Source organism: Sinohyriopsis cumingii, unplaced genomic scaffold, assembly GCF_028554795.1.
Source record: "Sinohyriopsis cumingii isolate HCF-2022 unplaced genomic scaffold, ASM2855479v2 utg000036l, whole genome shotgun sequence".
Taxonomy (NCBI): Eukaryota; Metazoa; Mollusca; class Bivalvia; order Unionida; family Unionidae; genus Sinohyriopsis; species Sinohyriopsis cumingii.
In genome coordinates this window covers 473,791-488,084 of record NW_028315863.1, presented here as the reverse complement: position 1 = coordinate 488,084, position 14,294 = coordinate 473,791, and the positions used below count along the sequence as shown (strand labels likewise).

General features: G+C 34.2%; 1 protein-coding gene and 1 long non-coding RNA gene across 3 annotated transcripts in view; both read right to left on the bottom strand.

Annotated features, from left to right (window-relative positions):
* Positions 1-217: 217 nt before the first annotated feature.
* On the bottom strand, positions 218-10,646 carry LOC149775007 (uncharacterized). Its single transcript, XM_089944543.1, has 6 exons — positions 10,419-10,646; positions 10,140-10,290; positions 9,152-9,841; positions 7,769-7,883; positions 7,179-7,274; positions 218-5,217 (listed from the first exon to the last, which is right to left on the bottom strand). The coding sequence occupies exons 1-3, from the start codon at positions 10,644-10,646 to the stop codon at positions 9,633-9,635; spliced, it is 588 nt and encodes a 195-aa protein (XP_089800669.1). The 3' UTR covers positions 218-5,217; positions 7,179-7,274; positions 7,769-7,883; positions 9,152-9,632.
* The window catches only part of LOC149775006 (uncharacterized), a 30,177-nt gene continuing 26,172 nt past the window's right edge, over positions 10,290-14,294 (bottom strand). Inside the window, exons 3-5 of one of the 2 annotated variants that reach the window (XR_016416655.1) lie at positions 12,965-13,133; positions 12,303-12,350; positions 10,290-10,793 (exon numbers count right to left, since the gene is read on the bottom strand). This is a non-coding gene — a long non-coding RNA (uncharacterized LOC149775006). Of the gene's footprint in view, positions 10,794-12,302; positions 12,351-12,964; positions 13,250-14,294 lie in introns of those variants that run through there. The other variant, XR_016416656.1, reaches the window with a different exon arrangement.

The window sequence follows — 14,294 nt, the reverse complement described above, 5'->3', positions numbered from 1 at the left end:
ACTGTAGCTTTGGAACGGTGGAAAGTTAAAATTGCCCTTCTTGGATAAATGTTTTTACTAAAATTGCCAAACACATATAGTGCATATTTTCTTTTAGAGCGTGTTTATGATTTTGACTTTCTGACCATATAAAATCTTCATTAAAAGTGAAAGATAATAAAGTGTAAGGGGTTGGGATGTGACTAGAAATCATGACAAACAAATATCTTATGGCATGCACAATTTATTGTTATGATGAAACTATGGCTTTTTTCAAGTATAATGAGATTGAAAAAAGACAATCTTTTTGTTGGTACTAAGAATATACCATCTTTATAAAGTTAACGGTGCAAAATAACTTTTATCATTTATTTGAAAAATGTTCACAAATATCTACTTAAGCATTCATAAATAAATAGAAGCTAATCAGTTTAGTTTCATTAAAAAAGTCAGTCAATTTTGTTCGCTATTATGCTGATATCTCAAGCCAAAAAAACATTTAAAAAGTTTTAAAAAACTGTAGTGTGTAAATAATAATTAAAAAAACGTTATCAAATATTAAAAAACCAAGAAGATCAAGTGAATTGGAGATTGTGTGCGTGTGATTTAGATTTTTAACATAGCTTTAACAATATTTCAGTCATATCGCTATGATGTCTGCTGTGTGACAGTTTATAGTGATGTCTAGCCCTAGGCCATCATGCCGCAGACATGTAGCATGATGTCCCACCCAGTCACATTATCATGACACCAGGCCGACCAGTCCTAACACTAACCTCTTAATGCTGAGCACTTGCAAGGCAACTGTTTGTACCATTTTTGTAAGTCTTTGGTATGACTCGGCCGGGGTTCGAACCCGCAACCTCCCGCATCCGAGGCAGACGCTCTAACCACTAGGCCACCAGAGCGGTCACGAATCAGAGATTACTCAGTGTATCCCCTAGGGGTATAAGACTGAGAGTCAAAAACCTGATTGGTGTCAAAACTGGGGGTCAGACTGGGTAAATAACAACCTTTGGTATCAAAGCTGGGGGTCAAATAAAAAATTTGGGGGTATCTGAAGCGCAAATGAGGGTAAAGGGAAACACTGTTATTCATGTATATGACATGTTTTAATAGTCAAATGCAAAAACAATTAGTCAATATATCAGGGTATATATAATAATTTTGGTTGAACGTTTGTTTTATTTTTATCTATATTTTATTGCACACAAACATTATTTGTCCTGAATTAAAAAGGCACATATGCTAGAGTAAAAGTTGGCCAGATTCTGTAATCTGCTCAGATAAGTTGTGTAAATGTTCTTTAAACGTTTTAGGAACAAATTTTAGTAACACTATCCATATTTGATGGTGGAAAGGCGACAATGTACAGGAAAAATACAAAATACTTTCAATGTGTGACATGTTTTGTCACATTAGTCAAGTTTTACTCAGAGTTATTTTGAAAGATGTTATTACAAGTTGAATTAGTTATAGCAGCCATATTTTGTGGTGGACTGGTGTCTTTTGAATAAACTTAAAAACCTTCTTGCCATTCACGAGCAGCTTTGATAAGATTTCCAATATGTCTGCTGTGGTGGCTGTAAAACACACTTTGGACCCAGGAAAAACAGTCAAGATGGAGCAGTCACCCATATATGCAATTTCTAATTTTGCATTGTTTCCATATGAATTCTGAATAATTAGATTAACCTGGGCTATATTTTTAATAAACTGCTTTCTCTGGAAATATGTATGTTAAAGTGGAATAGCCTACGCAGAATTCTGCTGAAATAATCATATCAACAGAGCTTTCCATTCAGAAGGAATAACAATAACAACTCATGAATAAATCACTATTTTAGGAATGACAATTCCAACTAGCTAGTACTGGTAAATATAATTCGTAGGTAAGAGAAATTTTAAATAAACCATTCAATCTTTACACTGGGACTAAGCTATATGTCTTAGAACCACCCCTCACCAGCACATTGGTACCAAACTTAGAATACTATATTTTCCCTAATTAAAGGCCATGGGTGTGTTACATTCTCCAAACTGGTGGGGGGGGGGGAACATTTATTAGAGCACAATAATGAAAACTAAAGTTTTTCTTTTAATTCACTCTAATACTGACTACATCTTTCTGCCACTAAATTCTGTCATCAGCACAGCCAGAATGATCAGCTGATCCACATGTTCCCACTCAGCAGGTGGTTGCATTACTGGTAAGTCTCTGAACATGCCACTCAGCTATAGCATCATTTTGAACACTACATGTCTGTCAATGACTTTATTAACGTATACATCGATATATGCATTGCAACAGTGTAATCAACTGAGCTTACACTTCATTTTGTTTAGTCAAGGACTTAATCAGAAGAGTATCGAGAAGTACTGGTCTAACACACATCTTTTAAGTATTCTGTTTTTAAAAAAGGGGAGGGGGCATTAATTAGAAGTGGGGCATACATTAGGGAACATATGGTAATAAGACACATTCAGATTCAAATTAAAGGTAGCTGACTGAACATAAAAGTGCTGAAATGTAAACATTACAAATCCTACACTTGCAACAATTACTATTCCTGCAGTTGTGATTACCACGGGAAATAAAGAAAACATATATAATGAACACAGTTTTGCAGGTTTTTAAGCTCTGGTGTAATTACAAAAAATTCTATATACATAGCCTAATAAGGCCAAAGCAAGAAATAAAGTTTAGCAACATCCTATAATTTTGACTGAAAAATATACAAGTTGTCGGATTTTATTTTGGTTATTTGCAATGCAAACAATTTTTCATTTAAAGATTACATGACTAAATATGAATTTTGCACAATAAATTAAATACTAAGCAAAGACACTTATGAAATAAAACGCATCACAGGATCTGACTTTTCAAACGCGTTTATATCCAGCAAAGCTTGACTTGTTTATAATGTTTCACATGGACTGGAATGTTTAGAACATATTACCTGAGAAATATATCCAAATTCCTTTTTTTTTTTCTTGAAACAGTTAAGTATTTTTCCATAAGAATGACATAGTATATACATGTAGTAAACAATTTATTCTGGTGCACTATACATTTGTATAAATACATCTTATTATGAGAAAAATAAATGTTCAATTAGTACGTTTTACCATCTGATGAGTGTGTCAACATACACATACCAGCCATCGAATCATAAATCACTTTTATGTGAAATGGGCTTTTGTTCAATAACTCAGTTGCTTCTTTGTGATCATTACTTTCAAAACATAATCCCCATGACACAACGAAAAACATTTTAATTGTTATCATCACTTGTGTAAACTATCAGAATTAACGTAATTCATGAAAGAACATCCTCATTACCAAAGTTGGTATCTCACACAATTACCATAACTGGTAATGACATCATTTGTTTGCTCACTCCTGCCCTTACACAATCTGTGAAAATATCTCATGCATGGTAAATCTTTTTCTAAAATCAAGGCTTGATATGTATCTTTGGATGAGCACATTTTTCCTTATGATCCTCATCTTTAATATTGTAGCTTTGTGTCGATAAAGATTTTTTTCTTCTGACCCTCAAGTTTCCAGTCAATGCTTAACTGCTGCTGTGGCATTGCTTTCCCTTCGGGGACAAGTCCAAACCTAAATATTTCCAGCTCCATGTGTTATTGTCAGGCCAGATTTAAAAAGGGGGACAAATCCTTCAGAAGAGAGAATGTTGTGCATCAACCAGCTGTTGAAATATTGGAGGATGAAGATTCATAAAGAACTCAAGTAGGTTACTATCACCCTTATTACCCTGGTAAAACTATGTGGTGAGGCCATTCGGTAGAGCTTGAAATTGAAATACCACCAGACTGAGACAAAACTGGATGTATTTTCTACGTGATAGGATCAGTTTTCTCTTGAAGCATGCTTCCTAAGAAATCTGTTTAAGGTGCAAAGAAAGTCAATTAAGGTCACAGGAAAATCTGGGAACAGAATTCCAGAATTGGTTGTTTTCCACCTCCTCAACTGCGCACTTCCACAGATGAACAGAGATAACAATATTTTCAAGATATGACTTTCCATTCATGAGAATTAACACTAACATGATTTTAAAGATGGCTGTAGTGGTGGTCATATTGGATATCAGACTGGCACCATTTAACACCAAAAAGGATGTCTTTAAGAAATCTTTTTGTGAAAACTGCACTTTCATATAGATATCCATTTGGGATGAGTATTGAAAAGATTTTCACCATATCTGCCAAGGTAGCAATATTGGACATCAGGTTGGTACCATTATCAATCAGGACCAACCAAACAGCATAAAAGGTCTTTCATTGAAAGCCTCATGATGATGTATCATCCATGTAGGAGCAATGATAACTAGGTTTATAAGATGGCTGCAATAGCAGCCATACTGGGCATCAGATTGGCACCTTTTTCATTTACAACCAATGTGACATCATTAAATGTCTTTTAGTGAAAACATGCAGATAAATAACCATCAAGTGGAAAATATAACACGATTTTCAAGACGGTTGCAGTGTCTTCTATGCTGGAAATCTGATCAGCACCATTTTCATTTAGCGTGAACTAAGCATTATAATAATTCTCTTTATGAAACCCCATGCTGATATGACCATCCATGAAGGAGCAGTGATATAAAAAAATTCAAGATGGCCACCATCTCAGCCATTCCAGATGTCAGATCGGTACCACTTTTATTTATGATCGTTTAGACATCATAAGCTTTTCAGTTAAAAACCCATGTTAATACAACCATCCAATCAGGAGGAGTAACAATAACAAGATTTGTAAGATAGCCAGTACGGTAGCCATATTAGATGTCTGAACATTAGATGTCTGAACAGCACAATTTTAATATAGGACCAACTAACCAGGGGATGAATTTGTGTGCAAACTTTCAATACAATTCTCCAGATAGTTTAGAATGAGCAAATGGACAGATAGATGACATATGATGAACAACAACAGACTACCCACAAGATCTTGTGGTCTATGGCCAGTAGACCTAACAAAAGTGTATATGATTGATGAACAGACAAGAAAAGCTAAAGCCCACTTTCAAAAGTCCAAACATAACCTGTTGCAGAAAGTTAACAGGACATGGTGTGCTTTAGTTTTCTTCAAACACTTCCCATCTTTTCTTGGAATGATTTTGCCCCCGGTTCTGTTCATTCATTATTTTCGTCCGTAACTGATGAAATGAACATCGCAGGTCAAGAAGGTTGTAAATTCTTTCTTCCCTGAAAAATAATTAAAATTTTCATTATTAGCTTTTACTTTAGCAAATGAGATAGACAATAGATAAACAAATTTGTATTGGTCATCTGACTATATAATGGGCAAGAAAAAAAATCCAGTTACTTTATCATTCTTTACAACTAGCATTAAAATATACACCAGTTTGTATACCTGGTAGAGTTGTTACTATACAAAATGTTATTCTTTGGTATACTGTGGTATTTTTGAACATATCATTACATGTACAATGGTATAACAAAATAATATTTGTGACCAACAATTTTCTGGGGCCATTATGTTTCTTTTCTTACATACCCACCTGTCACAGAGCTGGAAAAAATATCTTACTCTGATTTAAAGCCAATTAACACCATATTATGTCCATTATTTTAAAAATGTATTATCTTGATGTAAAGTAAAATAAAATATCTTGGTTTAAAAAAATATTAAAACCAATCCCCCACTATTAATTGAATGGTAAATACTTATTGAAGAGGCATTTGCTATATGCATGTTATTGATATATATATATATATATATATATATATATATATATATATATATATATATATGTCTGCTAAATACTGCAGAAAGTGAATGATTAAGCTTTCATTAGAGCTAACACCATGTGAAAGACACTGTGCTGACTTAAGTAAGGTTGTTGATACAAATAGGAAGTGTTGACACTAAATCCTACAATTCACTGTCTACACTACTGATATAATAAGCAAGGAAACTTTGGGATGCTAACTGCTGGAGAAAAATGCTTATAAGATAACCTGTAAACATTAAACAAACTGACTTCACTGACTTGACAAACAAAAAATATTTAGTGGACTTGAGAGAAATAATCAGACAGAAAACAGATTATCTCCCGAAAATTGTAAGATGATTCTAGTCCTTACAGAGAAACACACGTAGTTTTGCAGTCATAGCACAGTAACATGTTTATTATGTATTGCCAAGGCAACTGAGTATTATCTAAAGATACACCATGGGTTGTGTATGTTGTAGTTGTTGTTGTATGGTTTAACACCATTTCTCAGCACACGATAGGCTATACATGGCGGCCGGTATTAATGGTGGAGGAAGAACCCAGAAAAGCCCGGAAAGAACCACCAACCCACGAGAAGCTACTGGCAAGCTTTCTCACATATCCACATTAGCCGACTCCGAGACTCGAACCCACGCAGACAGAGGTGAGATGGCAGTGATCCGTAACGGAGAGCGCCTTAGACCACTCGGCTACTCGGGGCCCCGGTTGTGTATGTAGAGACTGGGAAGTGTACATAAAATCTAAGATGTCAGACAGCATACTTTTCACATAACCTACTCATTGAAGTTGTGGTGGCCATATGACTTAAGTAAGTTTGGAGATAAAACAAGAGCCTACCAATTTCTAGCCTATGGATTTTTAAGGGATACAGTGTTCCAGACTGAATTTTGAACATTGTGCACAATCAATTAGATAGCAATAGTATTCTGCTCTTTTCATTCATTCTTGGTGCACCAAATAATAATAAGTGGTCTTAAATGCTTGTTGTCTTAAATGCTTGTTGTTACATATCACTTTCATCTCACCTCATTGTCAGTATAAGTTTCAGCTTGGCTAACGTGGGTGCATTTCAAAGGATGCCAGTAACTCCCTGGCATCAGTGGTTCTTACAAAGGTCTTTTGCCACAAAATATACCAGCCACCATGTATAACCTAAACTCACACATCCAAACCAATATTTTCTTTCAGCTTTCGTATATTAAGTGAATTTCTCATAGCTTAGAGAATATAGTGACATCTTTTTGTTCCCAATTTTAATCACTGGTTTGAATGTGACAAATAAAATGTCACTAAGAATATACATATAATAAATGAAAAGTCTGCAACTATTAATAGTAATTGATGATAAAACAAAACCGATTTTATGCAAATTGTAACTCTAATATATATAAAAACAACAGAACTTACTTGGCAAAATATTTCCTTGTGGTTGACATATTCATTGCCTGAAATTTTTTCTGATCACATATGTGTCTTCAATGGTCCATCTTTAATTCTTCATTCCTATAAAAGGAGCAAAAAAATGTCATGTATTGTCAATTATTTATAGAAAATGAGGTTTTACAAGCCTCAAAAGTCAAATGATTACCTCATTTGGTCTCTGACAGGGTTAGACAATATTAGTAATATTTAAAATTCTGTCTTAAAACATACAAAGTCAAACCTGATTATCAAGGTCACCCAATGGACCAGCAGACACTGGTCTTTATGAATTTGCCACTAATATATAGCTAAACATGCACTAATTTATGATCCAATAGGACCCTTTATGGAAGTGATCAATAGAGCAGGTTAGCCCAGCATTTTTTTTTAAGTTATTTTTGTAAGTAAATTTTGAAAATGAGAGGGAAAATTACACCTTACATATGAAAATCATTTTAATTTGTCGTTCATTTGGTTCCATCAAAAGAACCAATGGCTGTATATCAATTCTGACACCCAAAGTGTAAATTAGCATAAAGGCCTGCAATTATTTGTGATTTAGTGAAACAATCCACCTGTCATTGCTGAAGAGCCAGTTTGGTCCAATTTTATATTAGAATCATCTGGGTTAGGTTGCAGCACCGGATCACTGGCAGGATCTGCACATGAGGTTATCACCAGCTGAAAATACTGAGAACAAAACAGAGCAGGATTATAGGTAAACAAGGATTTTAAAACAGGGAAGGTTCAAAAAAAAATAATTTGAGAAGTTGGTAAATAAGTGTTTCAGGAATATCCTCCCAACAGAAGGTAATAAAAACATTCTCCGCACAAGTCACGGCAAGTCTTATTATAATATAGATATATACCAATATACTTCAGACAGATCAGAAGATATCAACTGTCCCTTATAAGTGAGCAGAGATTATAAATCAATTCTATTTTTGTGTGTGAATAACTTTGAAAATGCCAGTCAAAGCCCATTCTTTTAAAAGACACGGTATCATTATGATACAAGAGGAAATTAATTTCCATGCAGATTCCTCAAATGGTTAAGAAGCAAAGTGAAAAAGATGTTAACAGGATTTGATCTGAACGAGGGATGTCCCTTCTTTTCACCAAAATAACTTTCTCTCTAAATTTCCTTTCTTGTTCTTATTTATAAAATTTATTTTAACCCTTAAAGTGCAAAATCCTTCAATGCTGAATTGTTTCAGAATAGAAATGAACACTACACTCTACATTTAAATTACCTGTTAATTCATTAGGTTTGGTATTCTGCCTACTCTATTATTAATTTTACAATCTTGCTGAAAATGGAGTGTTATGTATGCCTGTATTATAGGTATTATCATTTGTAAGTATAATTAGTAAAAGTTATTTAGATAATGACATTTATAGTGCTAATGTAATCTGATTGTAGTTTGCACATTAAAGACAAGTAATAAGTTGTGATTAGTTGGTGTCACAACAGCTGATCATTTTATTGATAGAGTTCGATATGCCAAGATGATTATTTTCAGCACTGTGTATTAGCTTTCCATAAAAGAAAAAAATACTTAGAATTAACCATTTTCACCCAAAAAAAATCAATAATAAAATTTATTACAATTAATAAGTGTTTGAAAATTATTTTATAAAAGAATGTTTGCAAGAATATAATTGCAGGAACATAAATTGAAGTTTTCCAATATAAACTAGAAACATGTCATTATAATGTTTCTGAAATAGTTTAACTACTCATGGGTATATTATCTCTATACTGTCCTTTCCACTATAAACAGGTCCACTAATAAAATCTGTTTCAATTGTTACACCATGTCCTTTAATGATGGCATTTTCAATGACGTAAACTTTTTAGATAATACGTGTTATGCTCCTTTTTTACGGAATCATCAAGTTGTCTATAGATTTTGGCAAGAACTTTAAAACAAGCTGTAATTTATATGTTCACTTACCTTTATCAATATGGAGAAGATGTTTACGAACATTTGTAACCTCCTGCAGGGAAGTGGGTATTGGTATACACCCTCGTTTACACCTTTGCTGTGACCCATATGTTTATAAAAAAAAGTCTCTCTCATGGGTTGGCACTTTAAGTGCTGCATAAAGTGTACTGATCCTGTGCCGCTGCCTTAAAGCTGTTAACAATTCTGGGTGGTCTATGGCTGCCCCATCAAAGATACTTCTAATGGCATCCCAACCCTGCATGTGAAAGGTGGAGCCTTGTTTATATGGAAATACATATACAATGGATTCCAACACTCAACTTCCTTACATTTGGCTGGATCTCTAAGTATATTAAGCCCCTTTATACAGTCTGTGGGTATTAAGCCCTTGATACAATCTGTGGGTATGAACCCCTTGATACAGTCTGTGGGTATTAACACTGGAACAAGGTGATTTCCCTTACCTGGCTGATATGCTACAAACATTTCTTTAAATAGATCTTTTTTCAAAAGGCTCCATTTTTTCTAAACAAGAAGAATCTATCCATCTTTTCTGCATTGCATCATCAGCATTGTTCATTCTGAATCTACATGGATCACCACCCCTTCTAGCATTAAAAAGTGTCAGCCTGGCACATACTGCATCCCTGAGCGATAAAAAATCTTTGGGTGCAATAACTTCAAAGTCTGATGTCAGTTCTTAAATAATTCTCATAGTATGTTGCCTCACCTTTTGCATCTCTTCCCCATCTGCTTGTTGTTCTGGCATTCTAAGTTTCGCCTGCCTGCTTTGATTTATTGCATAAGCTGTGTCACCAAATATCAAATTCTGATTCATTTCAAGTAAATGAATAAACCTTTCAAACTCCTCTGCCTTTTCATCTTCAGCAATAGCATTACCCATTAAAATTCTTCCTGAGTTCTTCAAAAGATAATACAGTGCATTTTTGGTACCATGCTTCAATTTGCTGTCATCCACAGTTACTATTTCAATTGCTTTTTGATTCTAATACAGTGAAATTTCTCCTATCAAACATGTCCTTTGTTGACATAAGACCAACTGAATTTTCCTTAAAAGAAAGAAATAATTTTGCCAAAAGTCTCATATCACTCATTACTGATTTCCTGGTTTCCGCTGTTTTTTTCCACTTTTCTTATATTCTTTTGGAAGAGCTTTTTTCCTATCAAAATGATTTTAGGATCACTCATAGTTTGCCAGTTTCATCCTGTTGAAAGTAGCCAAGTACCTCTGTTGTAAACTTGTCTGTTTGCTGACCTGACCTGAGTACATTGAGGGGAATAGATCCTGGTCTACATGCTCCATCTTTAATACATGCTTCTTTGTGCCGTTAATAAAATCATCTTGCATAAAATACTTTGCATTTTGAGCAACACACAAGATCTTTTGAGCCTTTTCTTTCTGATTCAAAAACTGGCTTTTCTTTGCTCTGCTCCTGTTGGTTTCTTTTGAGAATGCCTTCTTTCCTAAACTTGTCAAAGGCATTTTTCCTTTCACGAGAAGACTTCTCAAGTTTTATGGCCTCTGCAACTTCTGCAACATCTAAGTGCCTGCTGGCAATTTGCCTGGTCAATTGCGTCTGTACTGTTGTACAAAACAGGCATTTACGTGAGGGCTTCTGGAACTTTTGATCTGCAAGATAATCCTATCTTAAAAGCAAATGCAAGTTTGTTTGATCCAACTTGTCCGATTTCAAGAGTTTTAAAATGGTTTTATAGTATACTGCATCTGGCTGGTAAATCATAAAATTTATCTTGGCTCAGCTGGAGATTTTCTTGTCAACTGACGACTGGCTATTGTAATGTCATTTTTGGCCAGATAACAGGAAAATTTCAAGCTAAGCCCTGAATGTAACATCTGACGACACAAATGGGCAAATTTTCAACAGTTATTAATAACTCTTAATAAGTCTGTGTTAGTTTTTTTATGCAATACAACTTCATCCCGAAATGCAACTTCAGTGCTAGTATGTACATGCTCATATATGCAAATCAGAATGTCACAATAATCTGAGTAATGTGCATGAAAAAACGTTTAATGCAAGAAAAGATACTTTCACATTTCTTTTAATCTAATGAAAATATATGAGTTAAAACCTGATATGGATTAAATATCTAGCCTGATTCTCATATTAGTTAAGCAGGGTCATACAAACTTGTACTAAAATAAGAAACAGAGGATCAAGCTTCAGATTAAATAATCAACTCTATCATTTGAAAATATACTGAGCCTTATTTTTAAGTTTTTAATTTAATGATTGAACATAAACATGGGGTAAGTGTAACAAATATATAAAATACACGTTGGGCAAATATTTATCAGAATCAATCAAAACTTACACAAGGTATTATTTGAAATGATTACACAGATTCGTAATTGCTAGAAAACAGTATACCAAAATTCTTTGAATTAAATGAAAAATGTAGTTAACTCGTTAAAATGCTTAATTGTTCAGTTTATATCATTTAGGCAATGTTTCATTTGACCTATATCTAAAAAGCAAAGACAATTATATGATACACTATCACCTGAGTGAATGTTGTGATTCATCAATGAAATCAAACCAACTCAAAGAAAAATGGTCACAATATACATGTATACTGGATACAAAGTGAATGAGATATACTCAATACAACTAACTGGCAGTTTGGTATCCATCTCCTGATATCATTTTTACCTTTAACTAAGAAGTGTGACTGCATATGTACAGTGTGACCACCTTCCCTTTTAAACTTTCTGCAACAAACATTACAAGCAAACCCGAAAGTTTCAAAATACTCATTAAGAAGACTTGTAGAATGAATGTGATTGCAAAAACATGTACAGATCATACATATAATGTACTGATCATACATATTGTGTACAGATCATACATATAGTTGTTTTTTTTTTAAACATTTACATGTGCAAATATAGAATCAATGAAAGCAGTACAAACCTAGGGCTATGCCCCACAAAAAAGTTATACAAGGATGGGGAGGGGGCACTAAACACTAAAATATGGAAATTTGAAGTAGGGGTTTCAGGAAAAACCATTCGATCAATGTGCAACAATACAACTTGTGCTGGGGAATAAGAAAAATGCATGCAATTTTGGTTTAGCTAAGCTGTCAAGCAGAACAGATGGTGTTAAGCACTCACCAACATGCTATCAACCAGCATGCATCACAATATACCTGATGGTAAAAACTGAAAAAGAAAACAACAGACAACATAAAGCATCTTTTGCTCCAAAATTAAACAAGTACTATTTAATTATCTAGTCACAATGAATACAAATGTGTCAAAACTGTTTAAAAGAATCCTAGGTGATTTATATTTATCAAAATTGATTTAAATGCATTCATGAAATAAACATATAAGAAGCATAAAACACCTCAACCATAAAATTAAAAGAAACAGATCAAAAGCTCTTCCTGTCAAACTGATTTGTAACCACTTGTGGAAATGAAGGGATCTTAATTTTTCAGATTGCATTAAATCTACATTCACTTTCAATGTTGTTGTTATAGGGTTTAACCCCATATTTCAGCACAAGATAGGCTATACATTGCGGCCAGTTTAACCGATGGAGGAAGAACCCTGGAAAACCCAGGGAAGAACCACCGACCCACGAGAAGATACTGGCACGCTTTCCCATGTACCCACGCCAGCCGAGTCTTGGACCTATAATTATACTTGTGGAATAGACTGAAGAAAATATTTTACATTGCATGCTTCAACTAATATCACTGAAAAAAATGGAGATAATTGTGCAGTTTCTATGAAAAACTTGATCAATGTTTGATTGTTCATACATTTACCTTGACATTCCATCAGATCTTGAAAGTGCATTTCCCCACAAACTGGGTCTTGACTAGGTATCAGACCTACATCCTGTACAGGTCCATCAATGTCTTCTTGCACTTTGCTTTGTGATGATTTGTCCACCTGCTTGCTATCCATTTCTCAACAGGTAATTCTGAACGATTCCTGAAAACATTGGATCACGTGTTGTTTTTGTCCGAATATCAAGAAAGAACGATTGTCCTTTTATTAAGGAAGTGATATTTATAAAGTGTACATAAATATCCCACATTTCTACCCTAACTGCATATGAAAATGTGATTTCTAAATGTCAACATGAAGACTCACTCCATGACTGTTTTGAACTTGTAACCCATAAATTCCTATTTACTATGTACCTTTTAGAATCAGAAAATAAATACATTATATAAAAGATGGAAATGTATACCTTAAAACAATACTGCATTTTAATACAAGTTTCCCATCTTGCAAGTTGTCCCACATAGTTTTATCCTCTGCTATACAACATGTCAACTTGCTGCTAGAACGTGATTCTCAAGTAATTACTCAGCATATAGTCTGTTTCTAAATTCTTTAGTAAATTTATTTTCCATAATCAAGAAGTATAAGCACATTACATTCTATTCACTGAAACACATTACATCCTATTCACTGACACACATTACATTCTATTCACTGAAACACATTACATCCTATTCACTGACACACATTACATCCTATTCACTGATACCCATTACATCCTATTCACTGAAACACATTACATTCTATTCACTGACACACATTACATCCTATTCACTGACACACATTACATCCTAGTCACTGAAACACATTACATCCTATTAACTGAAACACATTACATCCTATTCACTGAAACACATTACATCCTATTCACTAACACACATTACATCCTATTCACTGACATTACATCCTATTCAATGACACATATTACATCCTATTCATTGTTGGTCCTCTTCAGCAAAATAGCTTATTTTTTTAAATAAAATGCTGAACTTTAATAATTTTTGTACATGATCAATTTAGTATGCCATATATCTCTAGCCAATTATTGGCATTGTTACGTTGAAGTTTGTAAAACCTGCTTTGAACCTGACCAATTTCTTGACTGAAATGCTGACAGACACAGCCCAAAGTAATGTATTTCACATCTTTTCAAAGCTATGGGCAGAATAGGCTGACATATTGTGAGTCAAGAAAACATGGGAGTGGTATCCAGTGTGTCCAACCGATCCGGTGGCCTAGTGGTTAGAGCATCCGCCTCGGATGCGGGAGGTCGTGGGTTTGATCCCTGGCCAAGTCATTCCAAAG